The 23,965-nt window shown below is 39.0% G+C and overlaps 1 protein-coding gene across 2 annotated transcripts in view; it reads right to left on the reverse strand.

Moving 5' to 3' along the window:
* Positions 1-215: 215 nt before the first annotated feature.
* CHST15 (carbohydrate sulfotransferase 15) overlaps positions 216-23,965 on the reverse strand; it is a 71,436-nt gene continuing 47,686 nt past the window's right edge. For both annotated transcript variants that reach the window (XM_087725944.1, XM_087725943.1), the window contains exons 3-8: positions 22,024-22,363; positions 12,141-12,287; positions 7,473-7,629; positions 4,417-4,573; positions 3,604-3,751; positions 216-893 (exon numbers count right to left, since the gene is read on the reverse strand). In XM_087725944.1, coding sequence (XP_087582070.1) covers positions 703-893; positions 3,604-3,751; positions 4,417-4,573; positions 7,473-7,629; positions 12,141-12,287; positions 22,024-22,363 — 1,140 coding nt within the window. In that variant the 3' untranslated portion in view covers positions 216-702. The remainder of the gene's footprint in view (positions 894-3,603; positions 3,752-4,416; positions 4,574-7,472; positions 7,630-12,140; positions 12,288-22,023; positions 22,364-23,965) is intronic.

The raw sequence follows: 23,965 nt of genomic DNA on the forward strand, positions 1-23,965 counted from the left end.
GCATACAAGACAAATAAATACAAATACAATAAATACAATTTTACCTATGAAATGAGACAGTTGTCCTAGATACCATGGGAACATCGTAATGAAGGAAATTTAATTGTTACTGTATTTATTGTTGTCTAATATTCTTTGGGAAGGAGTTCTTTAATTTTGGAGTCATCCTCATTTAAAGTAAATATAGTGTGTCAAAGAAAAATCAAACCACTAGGTTAAAATTAATTAACTTTTAATGGTTAAAAAGCCGTCTTAAGCAGGTTCCAAATATTGCAAGGTATACTTAAAAGTGTGAACGAATGTGCGTTTTAGGTATCTAGTGCTCATTTCTGTAATATAATACAGTTATTTTAAAACCAGAGGGCTTAAGATTGCTTCAACCAAACTTATCTGTGCGCTCTTCTTTTGTTGAGAAAAAAATTGCAAAAATCATTATATTCGTCTTTGGAAATCCAGTTCATATTCCAGCATTCCTTAATACTGAGTTCCACCCTGACTTAAGTTCTGGGGATTATAGCCCTAACACACTTGAAGGGCTCCAGTGTGGAAAAGAATATTGTATAATAGCAAGTGAGAGAAACATGAAAATGCAGATTTTACTAACTTCACAATGGCAATTATTTACATTTGAAAAACAAGAGTTTTCTAAAATATATATTTCTCTCTCCAAGCACTGCAGTTGTTGGCTCTCAAATGGTCGAATCAGGACTTTTTCCATAAAAAAGCTTCATCTGAAAGAACTTCGGCAAGTTTTTTGTTGAAAGGCCGATAGAAATCACACAGAATTTCTTTTGTGACAGGCAACATAGGACCTAGATTCCGATCTTCAGGTCTTCTAGTGTTTGATGCCGGACTTTTAGTAATTAGAGCTTCTTGTTTTTCGCTTAGAGCACCTACGATAAAAAATATATATAATCATGTCTAATTTTGCTTATTTATGTTCTTAAGCATTTTCCAAGTTATACAATATTCAATAAACAGGTAAGTGAATTTTTATGAGAAAGGGCGTTGGTACTTACCTGATATGCCCGTGGCACGACAAAACCGTGGTCCACTAAAGCGTGCCCAATTAAAGCGCGTCACTGACGTCATCAGCAGCGTGACAACAAGGACCGCACAGAAAAAAGGGCGCTTTAAAAAGCGCTTTGAAAGCAAGCCGATTCACGTAAAGGTAAGGGTTAGGTTTAGGGTTAGGGTTAGGTTAAGGGTTAGGTTTAGGGTTACATTAAGCGTTAGGGTTAGGGTTAGGTTTAGGGTTAGGTTTAGGGTTAGGTTAAGGGTTAGGTTTAGGGTTAGGTTTAGGGTTAGGTTTAGGGTTAGGTTTGGGGGGGTTAGGTTTAGGTTTACACATTAATTTTAGCTTTACCGCTCACAGCGTGCTTTTTTCATCGCGCTGTGATGACGTCAGGTACGCGGTTTCGTCACGCGCGCTTTAGTCGACCGCGGTTTTGTGGTGGAACCGATATGCCTATTCTCATAGTGGGGGAGGAGTATCCAGGATGGATTAACTTCATCCTCATTCATTGGACTGAGTCCGATAAGCTCTTTAGACCACGCCCTAGACACCAGGTAATAAGTTTCGACGATGAACTCTATCAGACTCGATGTGTCATCCACTCTTAGACATTGATGTAGTTTCAAACCGTTATTTGCTCATGTATTTCTTTAACACTCCAGATCAGTGGTAGTCAACCTGGTCCCTACCGCCCACTAGTGGGCGTTCCAGCTTTCATGGTGGGCGGTGGGGGGTTTGCTGTAACTCTGCTTTGTAAATTTTATAAAGTAAAGTTACTTCCCTACTTTATAAATCACCATTACTGTGGAACTGGTGGGCGGTTAGAAAGTTTTACTACTAACAGAGATACAAAAGTGGGCGGTAGGTATAAAAGGTTGACTACCCCTGCTCTAGATATACAACCAAAACATAATGTTTCCAATACATTACAACTCAGGGACGGGCTGGATACTCCTCCCCCACTATGAGAATAGGCTTATCATGTAAGTACCAATGCCCTTTCTGCATAGTGAGGGGGGGGGAGAATCCAGGATGGGACGTACCAAAACCCAAACGTTCACACCTATTGTGTATATATAGGTCTATGCTCAACCCTATGCCTGGTGAGATGTCTCTCCCGCTCTGCAATACCCTACGTCCGTAAGCTGCCTCTGCTGAAGTGAAGGAGTCCAATTTGTAATTCCTCATGAATGGTGAGGGAGTAGACCATGTGGCTGCCCTACAGATCTTGGTCAAGGAGGCCTGTGAGGCAGAGGCCGCTGATGTGGCCACGCTTCGCGTAGAATGTGCCATAATAGCCCCTGGAGTTTGCAGCCCTTGTGTTTGGTACCCGGTTGCAATACAGGTCCGCAACCACCTGCCTATAGTGGTAGAGGTTACCTTGATTCCAAGGTAACAAGGCCTCTGACTTTATCAGCTCTTGTGATTGGTGGAAACAAGAGCACACCTTGGGTATGAAGGAGGGGTCCAGTCGTAGGACCACTCTGCCCTGGTGGAATACACATAAATCTTCCCTGGCCAACAGAGCCTGAAGTTCAGCTATTCGCCTAGGGGAAGTAATGGCCACCAAGAAGGCCACCTTGAGCGTCAAGAATTTGAGTGAAATTGTTTGTAGTGGCTCATAGGGAGGGCCTGTCAGAGCATCCAGCACCCTGTGTAAGTCCCAGGAAGGGTACCTGCGCTGATTCAGGGGTTTTTTTCTGGCCATTGTTTAAAGGAGTGGCGTGCCGGCGCTTTGTGATGCTTTTTCCTTCTCCTGGGTGTTAAAGCCCTGAGTGGCCGCAGGATTTATCCTAGTGGCCAAATCTGTCCACCGCCTTTGTAGGTTAATGGTGATAGGCACTACCCCTGCCAGGGGTTTTGCTGGCCGCCAAGGTACTCACGCCTCTGAGGAATAGCAAGTTGCACTTTAAATCAGTCTTTCTTTCTTTCTTTACAATTTTTCAAGGAAATCAGGATGACACAGCCGTCCAGTTGGGGACTGAGTCAATAACTGGGTATTATTTGGTGACTAGGGCGTGGTCTAAAGTGCTTATCGCACTCAGTCCAATCAATGAGTACAAAGTTAACCCATCCTGGATACTCCTCCCCTCACTATGGAGAAAAACTCATATTGCTCCCATTGACAAAGGGTTGATTCACAGAAGTCCATTTCTATTTAGACATTGCCGCTATTTTACATTTAGTTTTCTTAAATCTACCTACAAATTCTTCTTTCAAAGAACATACATATGAAAGTTATTGGAAGTGGTTTATATTGAAATAAAAATTAGTGTACATATAAAATTCAAGGAAATTTAAAGACTACATTAAAGTAAAGCTGATAACTCTGCTCAGTTCAAAATAACAATCAGAATGCATGAATTGAATAGAGTAGTAGATAGCAAACGAACTAATTAAAATATTACATTTAAAGCTTTGAGCTGTAGAAATAGGACAGTTTCCAATACCTTCCCAAAATGAATGTATTTGGTGCTAACTCTATCTACAGCTGTGCTGAAGACAGATAGCACAGAGAAAGGAAGCCTTAGAAAATACAAGACAATCACAATAAATCAATGATGGATATGCTTAATTAAAATCCATACCTAAATCAAGAAACTGGAACACTAGGTGCATAGTTAATTTTACATTGGATGCATGATCCTCCAATCGGAGCACTAATATTTGATCTTTATTGAAAACCGCCAGCCAGTCAAGGAGGAAAACAGCATACAGACCAACCTGAAGTCTTACCTGAGAGAGAGGGGGAGAGAGAGAGGGAGGGAAAGAGCTGTAGTAAGTTATTCCAGATACAATTATATTCACATAGTAGGAAGATTCTGAGTGGGAGATGCAAGGGGAAATGAAATGGTTGATTGGGAAGTGATTAGCAGAGAATAAACCGGCAGGTGGACGTGGAAAAGGGTCAGGTTGGAGAATGGGAATAAACAACAGAAAAGACATGAATTCATGTTATATAATTTTCCCCAAAAATTGTTTAATTAATTGAGCTATACAAAAACAAGATTAAAATTATTTACAGCACAAACTGTCATAGAACAGATGAAATTATTTCTATCTTAGATGAGCTTCCAAGAATCTTCCCTCTTACTCTAATTAGTGTCATTTTTTTATATCTCCAACTTCTTGAGGGGACTTAAAACAGGAAAAGAAATGTATAGCACTCAAATTAAATCAACATTTCATTCTTGCAAAATGTGTGTCCTTAGAAACTACTCTCAACAACCAGATGTTGGAGAAAAGATCTCTAGCCTAGCTGTGCAATTATTTTTATTTAAGAATAATCATATGCAATTTCAGTTACTGGGTTTTATAAAGTACTTGGTTCTTATATATTCTGAAACTGGTAATACTTGGCTTTAGAACAGTATATAAAATCTGAAATGAAATATACATACTGGCATGGCATTATTAAGAGTGTTGTTGTACACACAGGCTCTCAAAGAGAAATCTGTCAAGCAATTCTCAAAGAGTTGTAATGAGTCAGCCACTTTTTCATGGAAGTCTTCTACAGATTTATTAGCACTTGCAAAGTAGAGATAATCAGAATATAATCTATTAATAGAAAAAAATACATAAACAATTGAACTGCAATTATAAACTGTGCCATCTAGTTAATAGAAATAATAAATCAACAACCAGTGTCCAGGAAAAAAACAAATGATATTATTTATATCATAAATTTTGTTTTTCGCAGTAGAACTTTGTTTGGCTCAGATATGTTAAGGAAACAGCTTCTTTCTGATTTACTTGCTGTTTGAAAGTATCAAGTAATCCTCATTCTAGACAAAACTAACACAAACTGTCAAGCTACTGCAATTCTCCCAACAATAGTGGAATTTATTTTCCAAACATTAAAATCAAATCCTTATTACCATAATAGTCATTCCAAATATATTCCTACTCCACTTTTTTTTATGGCAGATGAATAAAATAGTCAAGTTAATCATTATATCGCTGCTGTGTAATAATTTCAGTTGTTCTACTTAAATCTTTTATCTTATCATTCTTTTCTAAAGATCTACATTCATGGTCCCCAACCTTTACAGCTTGGCAGCCTGGTTGTGGGGGGAGATACAGCTCAAATTGCATAAGCATCAGGCGGTGCACACCTGCACGAGTGCCTGGTAGCCTGCTACTTATGCAAGTTGAGTTGGACATGCTCCAGCCACCCACTTGAGTGGCCCAATTCCAAACATGACACGCCCTGGTAGTAGACCGCAGCCAAGGGGCTGGGGACCCCTGACCAGAGGTGGGTTCCTACCAGTTCGCACCTATTCAGTAGAACCGGTTCATCAAATCTACTGAACCAGTTAGAAAAGGTTCCACCAGTGGACCCGGAAAGCAGACCACACCTACAGAAGAGGTTTCCACCATGAAACCCACCACTGGTCCTTGGATATGATTATTCTACACTATCATGCTCATATTTATAAAACTCAGTGCCTCCGTGAAAAGTAAGGATGACTACTGCGTTTGTGGTGCAATCAGAACATTGCGTGTGTTGAAGTTGTTTTAACGAAAACCAAAGATGCCTTTTAAAAAATAAGTTTACATCATATTCTTATGCATGCCAGTGTTTTGTGTGAGGTAATTTAAGGTGGTTCTGACAAGTGTCGTTGGCATCTTCATATCCGGTCACATGGGTGGCAGGCCACTCCCACAAAGGAGGCCACACCCACAGAGTAGGTTTGAACAATTTTTGAAAACCACCACTGTTTCACACATACCGAATCCCTGGGCCCATAGGGTAATAAGATGGTGTGAGGAAGTGAATAATCTAATTCTGCCTGAAATTGCACAAATTCCAATCTTTTCACCTTATTTTCAAATTAGTTTTCATTCATTCAGTTGTCCTAGATCAGATGCTACTTTAAGAACTTATATCAATTAGTACGGGTAAGAATGACTCATGTGAACATCCTCTATTAGATTGGCATAACATTTCTTTTTCGTATACAAAATGTTGGATGCAAACTATTCCACTAAGAGATATATGGGAAGACTATATTTGTCTACCCAGGAATCATTAAAATAACATTTGCATAAGTGTTATTATTTAAAATAATTAATTTTAAAGCAATGACTGTAAACTTTAAAAATGCAATCATTGCATGTTGGAATTTTATTTGTGACAGCTTTCATTAAATGAAGTTTAATATTCTGAACTACTAGTTATATCTAATAGTATGTTTTCTCCATATGTTGTAGCAGAGAGGTAAGCCATACAGGAGTTGAACAAGTTGATTAATTATTCATGTGCTCCCATATGACAATTTAGAATATCTGGAAGTTTACACATTATGATTTACAACTGGAAAGACAGCTTGTAGCCAGAATGATGGTAAATGAAGAATTTATATCAAATATGCCACTTCCAACTTTAAAAATAGATCTAGAAAAAGTAATACAGATGCCTAACACAAGTAATATTGGTTCCACCACAAAACCGCGGTAGACAAAAGCGCGGTCGACGAAAGCGCGTATGTGACGTCATCACAGCGTGACGAAAAAGATCGAAAAATGTAAAAATAAAGCGAAAACCTTACCCTAACCCCCCCAAACCTAACCCTAAACCTAACCCTAAACGTAACCCTTAACCTAACTCTAAACCTAACCCTAAACCTAACCCTTAACCTAACGAAAAACCTAACGCTAACCCTTAACCTAACGCTAAATGTAACGCTAACGCTCTAAACCTAACCCTAACCCTTAACCTAACCCTAACCCTAACCCTAACCCTTACCTTTATGTGAATCGGCTTGCTGAAATTTAATTTTTATTTCAATTTTTCGATCTTTTTTGTCGCGCTGTGATGACGTCACATACGCGCTTTCGTCGACCGCGCTTTTGTGGAACGCGGTTTTGACAGGTCACGGTAATATTAGTACAAAGCAATAGCTAATTCTTTGTTCAAGTGCAGGGATGTTTTTAGAGAAGAGTTTGAAAATGTCAGATGGCTGCTACAAATACATGAAATGAAATTCGACCACAATTTTTACATGTATTGCACATGTAATGCACGCAAATGGGCAAAATATCAATAGCATCATTGCAGCTGTTGCCATATATGTTTATATGTACAAAGCATGAATATTGTGTAATATTAGATGGGATGAAAAACTTCACATATACAGTGAAGGTCAAAATGCTAATGATAAAGCACAATCTCTGTAAATAAATCAATACATCAAGACAAATAATGCATAGGCCTGCTAGAATAATTACCCATCACCACACACAAACGAACATAGATATTCACTCTCTCATACACAGAGAATATGCGAGAACACTTAAATCATAATATTTCTCTTACCAAATCAGATGTGACATTTATTCAAAAATTGCATCTCTATGACTATCCTAAATTGAAACTCTCTAATCTTAAATAATTATCAACATTAATTACAATGATATGTAAAAATAGAAAACATTTGCAATATTGGATGCTCACCTTTCAACGGGATCTCTAAGCATAACAATAAGCTTTGCATTTGGTTGGAAGGCATGAATAAAATCTGGTATTAAGAAAGGAGGTTCTCCCTCTGTACTGTTGTCATAGAAGAAAATCCAAGCATTGTTGTCCCACATTGTTGAAGCACTCGCCTCTCCTAGAAATGACAAAATCTATAGATGGTTACCCTTAATTTTAGAGACAAAGCAGAATTTGCTATAAATCATACTTCCCAAATATGTCATTATCCATGTGTTTGTTGTACATCTATTTCTATCACAGAAACTGAATAGACTAAAATTGGTACTAAAATTCAACACGTAGAAACAATGGTTCAGCAAAAAAATGTATGAAAGCTATAAGGAGAAATATATTTAAAAGTATACACAAGATAACATAAAGACTTTGGTATCTATGATGTGAATGAGCCATATATTCCATTTCCTTTTAACGTAGAAAACATTCTGAAATATTAAGTCTACTTTCTTTTGATATTGTCAAATTTATATTTTATAAGTCCCAATGTTTGGATATATTTCAAATATGTCTACACTTTAAAGAACATTTATACAAATAAATAATGAAACTCAATGTATAAAGTGATGTATGGATGCAGAAAAAGGATGATTTGCAAATGCAGAAAGATTTCAAAAAGTATATTTGTAAACTAGATTTAGTAGTTTTCATTCCCTTCTCTCAAGTTTTTAATTTCTGTCGATTACTGTTTGTTATTTTCTACGTTCTATAACACTGCTCATCCTGAAAAACAATAGTAGAATTATTGATATGTATTACTTATATGACTCCTGTAAATTCCAATGAACTTTACTTGCTACCTGCTCAAATTCTTAGTACATACACAATCCAAAAAATATTATTCTGGAACATGTCAGTTTCTCAGACATATTGATGAGGAGTTTTGCTAACTAAGGCTGCATGAATGAATGAAATAAAATTTACCAATCTATTGTTCATGTCCAATCTTTTTTATTGAATTTGCACTACTATAATATAGCACGTCCGCTATGAAATGTAGCACATATGTATTCATTTATTGTGTCCCTTTAATTGCCTTAATTGCTGAGATGTAGATTTCTATTGTATATTTTGTCATAATTTATATTTGGCAATCAGCTCTTCAAAACTTATTAACTTGGCAATGGCATTCAAAAGTACATTTCCTACAAGTTTTAGAATCTGACCTATTATGAATTTGAATTAATATTGATGAAAAGGAATTCATATTCAACATAAGATAAATTAATTGCTGTTGCACTGATCTATCAAGTCACAATTGCACAGTAAAAAAAAATGATACAAATTTTTCATAGAAGCTAAAAGTACATAACATATGATTAAACTTTTCCCTTTTATTACAGAATAGTTCTAGGCTGTCCATATAAAATCCATTATAAACATTCTGATGAATTCATTACTACAATGATTTTAAATTAACAAATCCTGTCTAGAATGCTTAGAGCTTTGTCACTGAGGCAATAGCCATCATTTTATCTGGCAGTATAATTATAACTCAGTAATCATTTGATTCAGAGGTATTTTTGAATGGAAAGTTACACTGACTGTTAAAGTAAGAGGAATACAATACAATAGCATGTTTACAGCTTTAATTATATAAAGTTTAATAACATTGTTCCCTAAGTGACCTTCTGATTTTCATATCCTATGGATATATTATGAAATAAGTTACCTTTAACAAGTTAATAAAAAGTTTAATATAGTATGCATGTTGATGAAGAGCTGAAGTCAACAATTTTTAGAAAAGCTCATTTCTATAAAGCTGCAGCAGAGGTCCAACTGTTTCATAAGAATGTTCATGATTAATATGAATCAATATATTCATGTAAGAGATATCTCTAGTGCTAATACAGATGGTTTCGCCTGTCCTTGTCCTTGAGATACAAACCCTAGAAAGAGCATTTAACATTTGTTTATAAAAGCAAGATTCCAGATCAGTGAAGCTAGGTTTAACAGCTTTTGTGAGGAAGTCAAGACATATTAGATTAGGGTTTCCCAACCTTGGTAATATGTGGTTTTCAATTCCCAGAATTTCCCAGCCAACATAGCTAAAGATGAAGTCCGTGTGTCTTAAGTTGTCAAGATTGGGAAACCTGTATTAGATCATGTTAAATGCTGTTTTGCATTAGGGTATCTTAAGGCATTTTTCTATTTCAGAGTGTTAATTAAACAATTGTTGTCCTGCACAAATGCTATAATTCATTCAAAGATGTATGTATGTATGTATGTATGTATGTATGTATGTATGTATGTATGTATGTATGTATTTATTTATTTAATCTTATAAATGTAACAAAAATTGTCTCAAATACCACAGGAAGAAGACGAGGATGTCTTCCTCGTTCAATGCATTTCTAATTTCCAAATTAGAAAGAGTTCTAATTGCTACTTGCTATTTGCTACTTGCTATGCTTAAACTTCGTTTTTGTCATGCTGACTCCACAGTTGCAACTAATTAGAGCCAGTCTCAAAACAACAATGCTGAAACAGAGGTAAATCCTTTTATATAGATTTAGGTGACTCAATTGAGATAATCAGGAGACAATTCCCTTAGCATTCTGTGCCGGAATATTAGAATAAGGCACAGACTGAAAAAAGCCCATGTAGAATCTACTGGGAAGTGAAGACACACAAACATGAAACCTTATGCAAACTACTTCTAATTATACATGCTTTTTTATTATCATGTTTATTGATAGCTATCTTATGATGTTGTTTGAATATTTTTAAATAGACTACATTTCACCGCGTTTTATCATTGCAAGGACAATCAAGGCAGCAATCGTAACATAATTAGTGAGAATGGTCAATTGAAAGGGAATACTAATTATGTTACGATTGCTGCCTTGATTGTCCTTGCAATGATAAAACTCGGTGAAATGTAGTCTGTGTGTGTGTGTGTGTGTGTGTGTGTGTGTGTGTATGTATGTATGTATGTATGTATGTATGTATGTATGTATGTATGTATGTATGTATGTTGTGGCCTGGCAGGAGCCGTTGGAGCTGCCACCAGACTCCGACAGTGAGGGGTCTTATGAGTCGGCACTTGAAGAGGTGGAGGACCCTGGACAGAGTTTCGACTCCGAGCAGGGCGCAGAGAGACTGGTTGGCCACCAGGTAAGCGCCTGAGCCCTGGATCAGTGGGGAGGAGACAAGAATGAGTGATCCAGAAAATACCTGTGAGTTGTTCTGGGATGCACGCCGTCAAAGGGCTACTCGGCGTCAAGAACAACTGCGTAAGCACCGGAGGTGATTATGTTCAGCTGATGCTCATTAAGATTCTCTCCTGATTATAAAAGAGGATGCTTGTGCCATGCCTTTCTGCAGAAGTCAACGTTCATGATTAAGAGAAATCAACTTGGCAAACTGGATTGCTGCCAGAGTTTGTTTGCATTTGCTGCCTAGGTTCGTAGGACTTGCTGCCAAAGTGCTTATCTCTTTGTTTATTTGGGGCTTGCAGCCAACAAGAGTCTGGACTAAGTAAAAGGATTCTTCTTTACGTTTGGCTGTTCCTGGACAGCGACGTGTGTGTGTGTGTGTGTGTGTGTGTGTGTGTGTGTGTGTGTTATATTTGTGCTGATAAATAAATAAAGGGAGACTAGTATAGATCTATTTCAAGCTATTTAGCTTTCATCAGCTAGCCATAAATAAAGGGAGACTAGTATAGATCTATTTCAAGCTATTTAGCTCTCATCAGCTAGCCATACCCTTACTGGGATCCCAGTAAGGGTATGGCTAGCTGATGAAAGCTAAATAGCTTGAAATAGATCTATACTAGTCTCCCTTTATTTATTTATCAGCACAAATATAACACAAAATGTGTAACAAAGGCAACAGTAAAAATATTGGGTTTCTGTCATGATGGACTCTTGTGACGAGCCGATTGACAGATAATGGAAGCTGTTAGCTTCCTACCATAATTGGGGCATACCAGGGGTTGTGACTTTAAATATATACCTTTCACCCTGGCTTGGCTGATAAGGAGTTGAGCTCTGTAGCTCAGTGGTTAACACATCTGCCTAAGAGGCAATACAGCACAGGTTCCAATCCCAGTAAGGGTATGGCTAGCTGATGAGAGCTAAATAGCTTGAAATAGATCTATACTAGTCTCCCTTTATTTATTTATCAGCACAAATATAACATACATACATACATACATACATACATACATACATACATACATACATACATACATATGCTGTATATATATATGCTGTATGTTTATCAATAATTTTTTAAAAGAAATGTTGCAAATATTTAATCAGTATCAGTAAAGAATTTAGAGATTTGTAATAGAAGAAATATTTTATCTTTTCAATGGCGTTTAAAACTACTTCTTGGTTGTTGTAAAAAAAAACTTTATTCCTTTCTCTGCCAACAGAACTTGTTGAAATAAAATGCATCACATTTTGTTATCTAGTATGTATTTCAGATATATATTGCTAAAATATATTTTAAAAGTCTGACTCCCCATTTTAACACCAGAAACTGTAAATCATAGCAATACCAGTACCAGGAATATCATTTCTATAAATAAGCCTTTTTCAAAGTTAAATTCTTCAAATGTGAGATTCTAAAACATCTAGATGACACCAGATTGAGAAAAGCCATCCCAAGCGACAGTTTCTGTACCAATAATAATGTTGCTCCTCTTTTCGTGGCTGTTATCAGAATCTCTCTGCAGCACATTTTGAATCTGATGGGCAGCCAAATCAAAGAGATCTAGGTAGTCATTCACAGGATAGCGATCATGAAATCCATCTCTCAAACGAATTATCCCTAAAAATAAAAGGCAGACAGAAGTAATTTTTAGAAAATCAGCAATTATATAATACAGACATTTTGGAACAAAAAAAAGACATTGTTTCAAGGTGCTATTCGTTACTTTTAAAGCCCTACATGGTATAGGACCTGGCTACCTGAGAGACCGCCTCCTGCCATTCACCTCCCAACGACCAATAAGATCGCACAGGTTGGGCCTCCTTCGGGTGCCGTCGACCGGACAATGCCGGCTGGCAGCCCCCCGAGGGAGGGCCTTCTCTGTAGCTGCACCAGCCCTGTGGAACGATCTACCCATAGGGATCCGGACCCTTACTACTTTCTCGGCCTTCCGGAAAGCGATCAAGACCTGGCTCTTCCAGCAGGCCAGGGGCTGTTGATTATATTCACTTAGACTGAGTGGATGGTGTATTATTTTAATAATTGTATCTTTTCTTAAATTTTTTAAACGTTTTTTATCTTGCTTGTGAGCCGCCCAGAGTCCCTATGGGAGTGGGCGGCATACAAATTCTATTAAACTATTAAACATTGTTCAAAGAATGCAATTACTTTAGATTAATAGGAAGACTGCATTAAAATACAATCCTAATTTCTGTGTAGAACAGTGGGGACTGTTTCCAAATAATTTAAAAAATTGGCATCTGGATTTGCTTGTTGTCGTCTCCTCCTTTCCCACCCATTTTTGGTATCTCATATTTTTAATCTGACATGTTACCCTGAGAGTAACAATAAGACACTACAAAAGCCTTTTTCGGCTATTGAACAGGATGAACATTTTCAATGAATAATATACTGTATTTTTTCAGACTATAAGATGCACCAGAGTATAAGAACACCTTAGTTTTTGGAGAGGAAAATAAGAAAAAAAAAATCTGCCTCTGCCTACCAGTATTCATGGTATTCATCTGGCTAGCGTCCTGTCAGTGTGTGAGAGAGTTGAGAACTGTTTGGAAACAAACAGTATTTGCTGTGTGAGCAACAAGGAAGGAGCCAGAAAGGAGCCAGGGCATGGCTTGTTCTGTACTAAAGCTGCATGCTGTGCTGATATCTGAAACTAAAACTGAAAGTGAAACTTCTCTGCTGAACTACCATGTTGGAAAACGTGCTTTTGGTATTTTATATTTACTTAATGTGTTATATTTTATAAAAAGAGAAGTTACTGTATCCTGCTGAATCACTTACTTGTGTGTGCTTGCTGAATGTGATTGCTGCTGCAAACTCTGACATGTCCTTGCAGTAAATAGCAAAGCAGGTCAGCTTCAGCACATTATTGCAGCCTGATTCAGCATGAACAGCTGATTGGCGGGTGGATCGGCCTCCCTGAATACCCCCAGTCAGCTGTTTCAAGCTGCAGGGATTACCACAGACCATTGTCTCCTCTGTGCCTCAAATTTTTGGCTACATTCAGTGTATAAGAGGCACCCAAATTTTCACCCTCTTTTAGGGGGGGGGTGCGTTTTATACTCCGAAAAATACAGTACATCAAATTTACATTATTCATTTCTGAAATGCACATAGCACAAAAGTTGTAAATTTCATTTGCAACTTAATTCACAGGAAAAGTTTTATGGGTTAATAAAAGGGACACAGAAGTAATTTTTAGAAAATCACCAATTATATAATACAGACATTTTGGAACAAGAAAAGACATTGTTTCAAGGTGCTAGTCGTTACTTTTAAAGCCCTACATGGTATAGGACCTGGCTACCTGAGAGACCGCCTCCTGCCATTCACCTCCCAACGACCAATAAGATCGCACAGGTTGGGCCTCCTTCGGGTGCCGTCGACCGGACAATGCCGGCTAGCAGCCCCCCGAGGGAGGGCCTTCTCTGTAGCTGCACCAGCCCTGTGGAACGATCTACCCATAGGGATCCGGACCCTTACTACTTTCTCGGCCTTCTTTTAGGGGGGGGGCGTTTTATACTCCGAAAAATACAGTACATCAAATTTATATTATTCATTTCTGAAATGCACATAGCACAAAAGTTGTAAATTTCATGTTTTTGAGAACTTAATTCACAGGAAAAGTTTTATGGGTTAATAATTTAGTTATATATTTAATTAGAATCCTAACACTGTGTTATAATTTTACTGAGATTTTATCAGAATATTTCTTATTAATAGGAGTAGAGTGGAGATTATATTACAAAAGCAAACCATTAAGCCCAAGGCACATTACAAAAAAGATTTTTGACAAAATACTGTATTATATTAGTATAAAAAATGTCTTTTCTCAGAACAATAGTTTTATTAGACAAGATATGTAAGAAAGTCATGAACAACAACAAGAAGTAATTCCTAGCTGTAGAGGTCCAGATGAGTCACTATAAAATCAACGACTACAGAATTATAAATAGAAAACAAAGACATGAAAGACTTCTGAGGAAAAAGCAAGGGAATGGATCCAAGACAAATATTTTAGAATGTCCAGGGATTCCAGTGAATTTTGGCTAAAAGTGGATTATTTATCTGAAGTGGCCAGGCTTTAATCATGTCCAGGTCCCATACAATACAGACATCTTAAATTCTAGGTGCCTGGAAATCTAATCTGAATAGCTCTGTAGACTACAGACTGTAATATGATAGCCCTCAACAAAGTTAACAACAGTTCAAAATTAACAACAGTTTGAACTCACAATGGCTTCAGACACAACTTATGTTTGCACAAATGATGATTGCAGCATTGAGGCTTGAAGCTAATGGTCCCAAGTATTGAAGCTCAAATCTGGACAAAGAGTCTAATCTCAGAATCATGTTTGATCCCACTGGCTGGTGCCTCTGCTGCAGTGGCAGGTTTCTATTGTTTTTACCACTAGTATGTTTGTATGCTCAGAGAGCCGAGGTGGCGCAGTGGTTAAATGCAGCACTGCAGGCTACTTCAGCTGACTGCAGTTCTGCAGTTCGGCTGTTCAAATCTCACCGGCTCAGGGTTGACTCAGCATTCCATCCTTCCGAGGTGGGTAAAATGAGGACCCGGATTGTTGTTGGGGGCAATATGCTCACTCTGTAAACCGCTTAGAGACGGCTGAAAGCCCTATGAAGCGGTATATAAGTCTAACTGCTATTGCTATTGTGCATGTGTGCGCGCGATGCTTCTGCACATGCACAGAAGTGTCCGGGAGGGTGGAGCCTCCCACCACCACCACTACTGGTTCTCCCAATTCAGGCCGAACCTGAACCAATCCACCTCTGCATGCTGCTGTTAGATATCCCGTTGCGCACCGCACCTGCACAGTTTTGCAGTCTTGGCCTCTCCCCTGACTATTTAGATGAATTAACCTTGTAGAAGTCCAAATCAACAGTAGTAAAAGAAATAATTAGGGATACTGATTGCCAAATGATGTCATCAGTGTCTCTGAATTCTGTTGCCAATTGTTAGACTCAGAGAACCCAGATAATTTAATTTTTAGTCTATAAGTGCCATCTCTTTGTCTATAGCGAATAAAGTCAGTTATGCATTACCATGAGTCTTATAGCAAAATAATAGGAATAATTAATAAAAAGTCAGTGTGTGTTGTGGAATGTATTTACTTCTTTCCATATGCCACCAATAGGCAAATTCTAGATAATTATTTTGCAGCATCTACAAAGTTGCATATCTAGATACAGAAATTTGGACATTTTTCAAATCCACATAAGAAATTAATGCAATCTAATCTTTTAACATGATTATAAAGAACATCTGATAATTCCCGTATGCCAATATATAAAGAGGCAAATAAAGGTTCTGCATTTTTTTTACCTGATATTATAAAACTTATTATACACCAAGTTACTACGCTACTCCATGAGCTTATATTCTAAGATAAAAACTTAAAGGTAAATGTTTCCCATGTCCAGTCATCTCCAACTCTAAAGGGCAATGCTTATCTCTGTTTCTTAACCAAGAATCCAGTGTTGTCCAAAGACATTTCTGTGGTTATGTGGCCAGCATGACTATATGCCGAGGTGCACAAAAGGCGATTTGAGGTTGAGGTTTGTTTTATTTATATTCCGCCCTATTTCCAAAAGGGACTCAGGGCGGCGAACAACTCAAGCGGGAAAGGGAACACACAAATACAAGACAAGCATTTAAGATAGCCAACAACCACACCTGTCAAGAGGGGAAGGGAGCTCGTCAACTCCAGGCCTGCCGACACAGCCAAGTTTTAACGGCTTTTCGGAAGGCCAGGAGAGAGGTGAGGGTCCGAATCTCTGCGGGGAGTTCGTTCCAAAGGGCCGGAGCTGCAACAGAGAAGGCCCTCCCCCGGGTCGTAGCCAGATGGCATTGGCTGGTAGACGGAACCCAGAGGAGGCCGACCCTGTGCGATCTAATGGGTCTTTGGGAGGTAATTGGCAGCAGGCGGTCTCTCAAGTACCTAGGTCCAATACCATGAAGGGCTTTATAAGCACCTTGAAGCGTATCCGGAGACCGATTGGAAGCCAGTGCAGCTCCCGGAAGATAGGTGCAACGTGGGTGTATTGAGGTACACCCACAATCGCTCGCGGGGCTGCATTCTGGACAAGTTGAAGTCTCCAAATGCTCTTCAATTTCCTTCCCATCATAGTGGTACCTATTTATCTACTCACATGTGCATGCTTTCGAACTGCTGGGTGGCTGGGGCAGGTAAAAGGACTCACCCTGTCACACAGCACTTGGATCTTGAACTCAGGATGTCAGCTTTCTAGCTGACAACTCAGCATCTTTAATTACTGAAACAGTTTCTATTAGTTGTTATCTTTCTTGTTTAAAAAAAAAGATATAATCAAATTTAAGTTAAATTGCTGTGGGAATGTGGATGGCAAGAAGGGGGGAAAGAAGATAATTTTAACATATAGAAGAGACAATTAAGTCAATGCAAAGTTCTCACGGAGGTATAAATAACCAGGCTGAAATTATCGTACTTGGTCACATTATGCAAATATCCAGTTCCTTAAAAGTCTATAACAGTAAAAAAAGTGAAAGCAAAAAGAAAAGGACAGCCATAAAGTGTTTGGACTTTTAAAATGATAATCTGTTGAAGATCTGAAGAGCAGGTTGGGCAGAGACCATCCTGAAGAAAGTCGGTTCCACCACAAATGCGCGAACGACAAAAGCGCGCCTTACTAAACCGCGGTGACAAAACCGCAGTGACAAAACCGTGCCGATGAATGAGCGCTGAAGCGCGCCGACAACAGCGTGCCGACAGAAGCGCGCTGTAACCTAACCCTAAAAATAACCCTAAACCTAACCCTAACCCTAATCTTAAACCTAACCCTAACCTCAACCCTAACCCTAAACCTTACCTTAACTTAAATCGCGCTTCTGTCAGCGCGCTGTTGTCGACGCACTGTTGTCGGCGCGCTTTTGACATCGCGGTTTTAGCGCCGCGGTTTTGTCGGTGCGCTTTTGACGTTCACGCTTTTGTCGGGTCACGAAGAAAGTCTATTTCTGTGATGGTAAACCTATGGCATGTGTGCCCTAAGTGGCTGGTCTTCTATTTTCTGGCGTGAGCATGCATGCCGGGCAGCTTGATCATCACATGAGCATGCACAGCAATAACCGGAAGACTAGCTCGCCGGTGCATGTGGCCCCTGGGCAGCTCCTCTTCCAGGTTGCAACCTGACGAGCATGCACACGCTCCCTTTTTGGAATAGCAATAGCAATAGCAGTTAGACTTATATACCGCTTCATACGGCTTTCAGCCCTCTCTAAGCGGTTTACAGAGTCAGCATATCGCCCCCACAGTCTGGGTCCTCATTTCACCCACCTCGGAAGGATGGAAGGCTGAGTCAACCTTGAGCCGGTGAGATTAGAACCGCTGAACTGCAGATAACAGTTCAGCTGAAGTGGCCTGCAGTACTGCACCCTAACCACTGCGCCACCTCGGAACTCTATGCCATAAAGGTTTGCCATCAATGGTGTATGTAGTTATTAAAAATCAACACCAACTCGACGGCACATGAACTGTAATTCCAAAATTGAGTTGAATCTGGGAATTGGGACACATCCAATTATCTATGACTATTTCAAAATATTTTTGTGAGTCATAAACTTTATTCTACATACAAGAATTCTAATTGCTTTCAGTGTATGCACTCTGCCAAATTTGCATTCAAACAAGAAGATATAAAATCATCTTGTAATTGTGTCTCTGAAACAGCTCATCGTCAGATGATAACTAACACCAAGTGTTAGTTGCTGAGTTTGGGAAGAGCCAGATTTCATGAATCAATACTCTACAGCTAAACCACTGAGATCAGCTATTCCCAACTGGGGTTCCCTGAAAGCCTGCTAGGGTTCATAAGAAATTGTAACTGATGGAATTTTTATGAGACATGATTCAGCTGCCAGCCTGCTAGTTTGCTGTTGCTGTAAATATGGCAGAAATGTGGATAATGTAAGTCAGAAATTAATTGTATCATGAAGTTTTCTTATTTTTTGCAGGCTTTATACAGGGATTTCCTTGGGCTTGAAAATTACTTCCAAGGTTCTTCCAAGGTATAAAGGTTAAAAAGAAAAAGCTGTTGAAGGAAAGTGCTCACATGGTTGTTCTCATTCCAAAACACCCCACATCTCCAGAAAAAGCATCTACTATATGACCAATCTATCTGTTTATATTGTTCTGGCAACATAATTCTGCAGCTGGGCAGCAACTAATCATTTTAAGAATGCAGGCCACAGATCACAGCATAAACCATCAATCCAGGCAGCAGTAGAAAAGCACCCACAATGTAAATTCCTCTCTTGTGCTTATACAACATTAACAAAAGATTAAAAGAAGTGATCTATTGGCTTCTCAAATGTCTTTTTCTCCAGTCAGGCATGATAACTACATAACTTCCTTTAGGCAAAGATATTGCTGTTTCCTAAATTTCCAGATTCTTACTTTAGAAATCTAATACTATTAGAGGAAGTTATTTATTTTCTCCACACCATGCAACATTTTTTATCTACTCCTATCATGTCCCTCCCACTCTTCCTTTTAAAATTTGAAAGCCTTTTCTTTAGGGATCACCTCAATGCCATAATTATTTTAATTGCTCTTTTGTGATATCCCTTTTTAGAAATACGCGGATTGCAACTGCAGACAATATTTCCAAGGCTGACCTTGTGCTAGAGTAGTGGTTATGCAAACTTAGGATGTCCACCAGCCAATGCCACCTGGCTACTACCCGGGGGAGGGCCTTCTCTGTGGCAGCTCCGGCCCTTTGGAATGAACTCCCCGCGGAGATTCGGACCCTCACCTCTCTCCAGGCCTTCCGGAAAGCCGTCAAAACCTGGCTGTGCCGGCAGGCCTGGGGTTGATGAGTTCCCCTCCCCTCTCGACTTGTATGGTTGTGTGATTCTTGTTTATTTTAATTACGTGTATTGTGCTTTATGTTCCCTTTTCCCCCTTTGAGTTGTTCGCCGCCCTGAGTCCCTCTCGGAGAAGGGCGGCATACAAATAAACTAAATCTGAATCTGACTCTGTCTTACTTGCGTTGAATCACATTTTGCCACTGCATTGCCTATTTTCTCCTATCTGGAAAGATTCCTCAGAGGAACATTAATCCCATTTATGTTTTTACTACTTTGAATAATTAGGCCATTAGAAAACCTGGCCATCTCATTGTTCGGTGCTACTGCCAAATCATTTATTTCAATAGCTAGAGAGCTTAAAAGTGCTGTTTATTCACTTCTGCTGGAAGTCAATTGACAAGACCTGAGATAAAATCCCTACTCAGCCATGAAGCTTATTTGGTGAACTTGGAGCAGTCATTAGCCTGCATCTTAATCTACCCTATAGCATTGTTGTGTGTATAAAATAAAAGAGAATCTGAGTGAGAGCTCCTTAGAGGACTGTTAAGATGGAAGTATAATTAAAACTCTGGAGTTCAAGGCATATTCAACAGAAGTTAGTAAAAGGGTATTGTCTGAAAGAATAACAAGAAGCACATTTTGTTGTCAACCTTGCCCTAAACTGAAATAAATGTCTGAAATAATGACCATCAAATAAACATTAAATGCTATCCATTTTAACCTCTTTTTGCTAGATTATGGCAAATAAGAGCTGAAAGTTCTGTTTTAAATGTTATTTTAAGATGTTTTATTAAGCTATTACCCCCTTGCGACCCATTAGATCACATAGATTGGGCCTCCTCCGAGTTCCATCTGCCAGTCAGTGTCGACTGGCAACAACGCGGAGGAGAGCCTTTTCAGTTGCAGCTCCGACCCTTTGGAACGATCTCCCCGTGGAGATTCGTACCCTCACCACCCTCCAGACCTTCCGCACAGCCCTCAAGACCTGGCTATCCCGTCAGGCCTGGGGTTAAAGATTATATTCCATCCCCGCCCGAATGTTGAATGAATGTTGCTTTACTCTTTTAATTATGTATTGTCCTATATGTCTTTGTATGTTTCCCCTTCCTATATAAGTTGTAAGCCGCCCTGAGTCCCCTCAGGGAAAAGGGTGGCCTATAAATAAACTTAACTACAACTACTAACTACTATTCTGCCCACAACTTGCAGAAATAATTCCAGGCTTTATTAAACTAAGACAAAGACTTTTGCTTACATCAACACATTGTGCCCTGGGCAAATAATTCAAGGTAATGATATTGTCGGTGCCATACACATATCAATGAAAATGCCTGCTGGTAGGATTATAAGGCAACTTGAAACAGATTTCAGAACATGAAGTCAGATCTCCTGATTATTTTTCCTGCATCATTTACTAGTTGAGAAACTTCAGAATGCAGCCGCGCGAGCGATTGTGGGTGCACCTAGGTACACCCACGTCACACCTATCCTCCGCGAGCTGCACTGGCTTCCCATTGGTCTCCGGACACGCTTCAAGGTGCTAGTCGTTAGTTTTAAAGCCCTACATGGTATTGGACCTTTTTGAAGACTGAAAGGAGGGACGCGACCACAGGGTGAACGACAACTAACTCTTTAGTAACAGGTTGAGTATGACAGCGATTCGAAGGACGCGGTGCGCGCCAAACTATTTATACTAACACGGCAACCAATAGGAGCCCGGGACTTGGGCAGCAACTGCTGTCAAGTCCCTGGTCCAATCCAAGCTATCTTTCGGCCGGCAACAGCCTCCTGCCGCGTCCTGGCCAATCAGGACGCAGGAGGCTGTTGCTGACCTCCAAAAGGTGCTGAAGCAATTGTTAACCAACTGAGCCTATTTACATGGCTCATGAATATTCAACAGACCTGGCTACCTGAGAGACCGCCTCCTGCCAATTACCTCCCTGAGGCCTATTAGATCGCACAGACTAGGCCTCCTCCGGATTCCATCTGCCGGCCAATGTCGGCTGGTGACTTCCCGGGGGAGGGCCTTCTCTGTAGCTGCTCCGGCCTATGGAACGATCTCCCCGTTGAGATCCGGACCCTCACTACCCTTCCGGCCTTCCGCAAAGCGACCAAGACCTGGCTGTTCCAGCAGGCCTGGGGCTGTTGAATTATCCAGCCCCATCTTTTGTTATGATTGTTGTTGAATTTTTTAACTGTTGTTTTTATTTTTTATATCCCCCTTTCCCTTCTATTTGTAAGCCGCCCTGAGTCTTCCGAGAGTGGGCGGCATACAAGTTAAATAAATAAATAAATAAATAAATAAATAAATAAATAAATAAATAAATAAATAAATAAATAAATAAATAAATAAATAAATAAACAAACAAACAAACAAACAAACAAATAAATTTACCGAATACAGCTTCCTAAGGATTGTTAGGCATTCGTTTAAGTTAATAAAACTCCAAACTGCAGATCACCATGTTTACTCACCAAAACGTTTTCTGGTCCACCAGTGAGGCTCCTTAATTGCTGAAAATTTCACTTCAGGGTGTAGTCTGAGCCTATCATAAAGATCTGTTGTTCCACATTTCGGTTGGCCAATGATATAAAAATGAGGAAGACAGCGCAGCCGGTAATATTTGTCATCATATTGATATAAATGATTCCAAAATACCTTTCGAAGATAGTCAAATATTGTACGAAAGCGCTTGGAATACAAGGCGTAGGAGTTTGTGGCATAAGGGTTTATAGTACTGTTTCCTTTGTATTCTTCATACCAGCAAGGATTCTTGCTGTTTGTGAGAAATTTGTTGGGAATTACTGAGAACATCTGCAACAGAAACAATAAAAGCTTTGTTGAAGTATTATGGCTATATTTCTTGTTATGATAGTTCAATTGTTTGCATATTCTCCTAGTTTGATGTTTAACTGTCCTATATTACAGAAACACAGAACCAAGGTAACACAGAGTGATCGATATAAAGAAGAATATATTTCAACAATCTTTTAAAATCAGGAAGAATTAATATAATTATCTAGCACGAATCGGGCAACTATGCATTCTTCCACATAAAAACTAGTTTTTTTAAAATCATTTTTTAATACCTGTCACAATTAAATTTTGTTCATCTGTGTAAGTTAAAAAGTCTTGGCAGAAGTAATATGCAGAGACGAAATATATTAATTTTGCACGATAGCAATTGTATCATACTAGTCTTCCCAAACTGGTGTTACACAGATGTTTTGTACTTCAACTTCCAGAATTTCTTTCCTTGGTGAAGGTTGAGCTACACAACTACAACTCTAACAAGCTTCTACATGCATGGTGCATCGAAGCACTATCCACATTTCCTAGCATTGAAAACTTCCTCTTGACACTTCACTAAATAAGGAACTCTGAGTTTGCTTATTTGACTATCTGTCTATATAGGTAGCAACCATTTCTTTATCTCCTTTATGCCTATTAAATTATAAGAAAATGTGTGTAACATAAAGAACATAACATAAATTATAAAAAAACACATGGAACATAAAGTAAGGTGTATTTAAATGTCTGATATGATAAAATTAAATATAACTATATGATTTCTACTCAGTTAAATAGTAGCATATTTATTTAAAATAGCATCACCTCTTTCCTTAATAAGGAAATATTCCTTATTAAGAGCCATGCTGGTACAATGATTAGAATACAATACTACAGGCTAAGTCTGCCAACTGCCAGCAATTTGATCCTGACCAGCTCAAGGTTGACTCAGCCTTCCATCCTTCCAAAGTGGTAAAATGAGGACCCAGACTATGCGGTAAATATGTTGACTTTGTAAACCGCTTAGAGAGGACTATAAAGCACTATGGATCGGTATATACTGTATTTTACAGAGTATAAGACGCACTGGAGTATAAGACACACCAAGGTTTTGAAGAAGCAAATTTTTAAAAAAGTAGGTAGGTAGCTAGAGGGATAGACAGGGAGAGAAAGAGAGAAAAATACAGTAGGTAGGTGTGGGGGGGGAGAGTAGTTAGGTAGGTAGATAGGTAAAGGGATAGAGAGAGAGAGAGAAATACAGTAGATAGGTAGGGGGAGAGAGAGAGTAGTTAGGTAGGTAGGTAGATAAAGGGATAGAGAGAGAGAGAAAGAGAGAGAGAAATACAGTAGGTAGGTAGGGAGAGAGAGAGAGTGTGTAAGTAGGTAGGTAGGTAGACAGATAGGGAGAAAGAAATAGAGTGAGAGAAATACAGTAGATAGGTAGGGAGAGAGAGAGAGAGTAGTTAGGTAGGGAGATAAAGGGATAGAAAGAGAGAAATAGAGATAGCGAAATACAGTAGGTAGGGAGAGTGTGTGTGTGTGTGTAGGTAGGTAGGTAGGTAGGTAGGTAGGTAGGTAGGTAGGTAGGTAGGTAGGTAGGTAGGTAGAAGGATAGAGAGAGAGAAA

The sequence above is a fragment of the Thamnophis sirtalis genome, unplaced genomic scaffold, assembly GCF_051295495.1.
Source record: "Thamnophis sirtalis isolate CommonGarterSnake01/CBP01778 unplaced genomic scaffold, rThaSir2_p1.2 scaffold_11, whole genome shotgun sequence".
Lineage (NCBI taxonomy): Eukaryota > Metazoa > Chordata > Lepidosauria > Squamata > Natricidae > Thamnophis > Thamnophis sirtalis.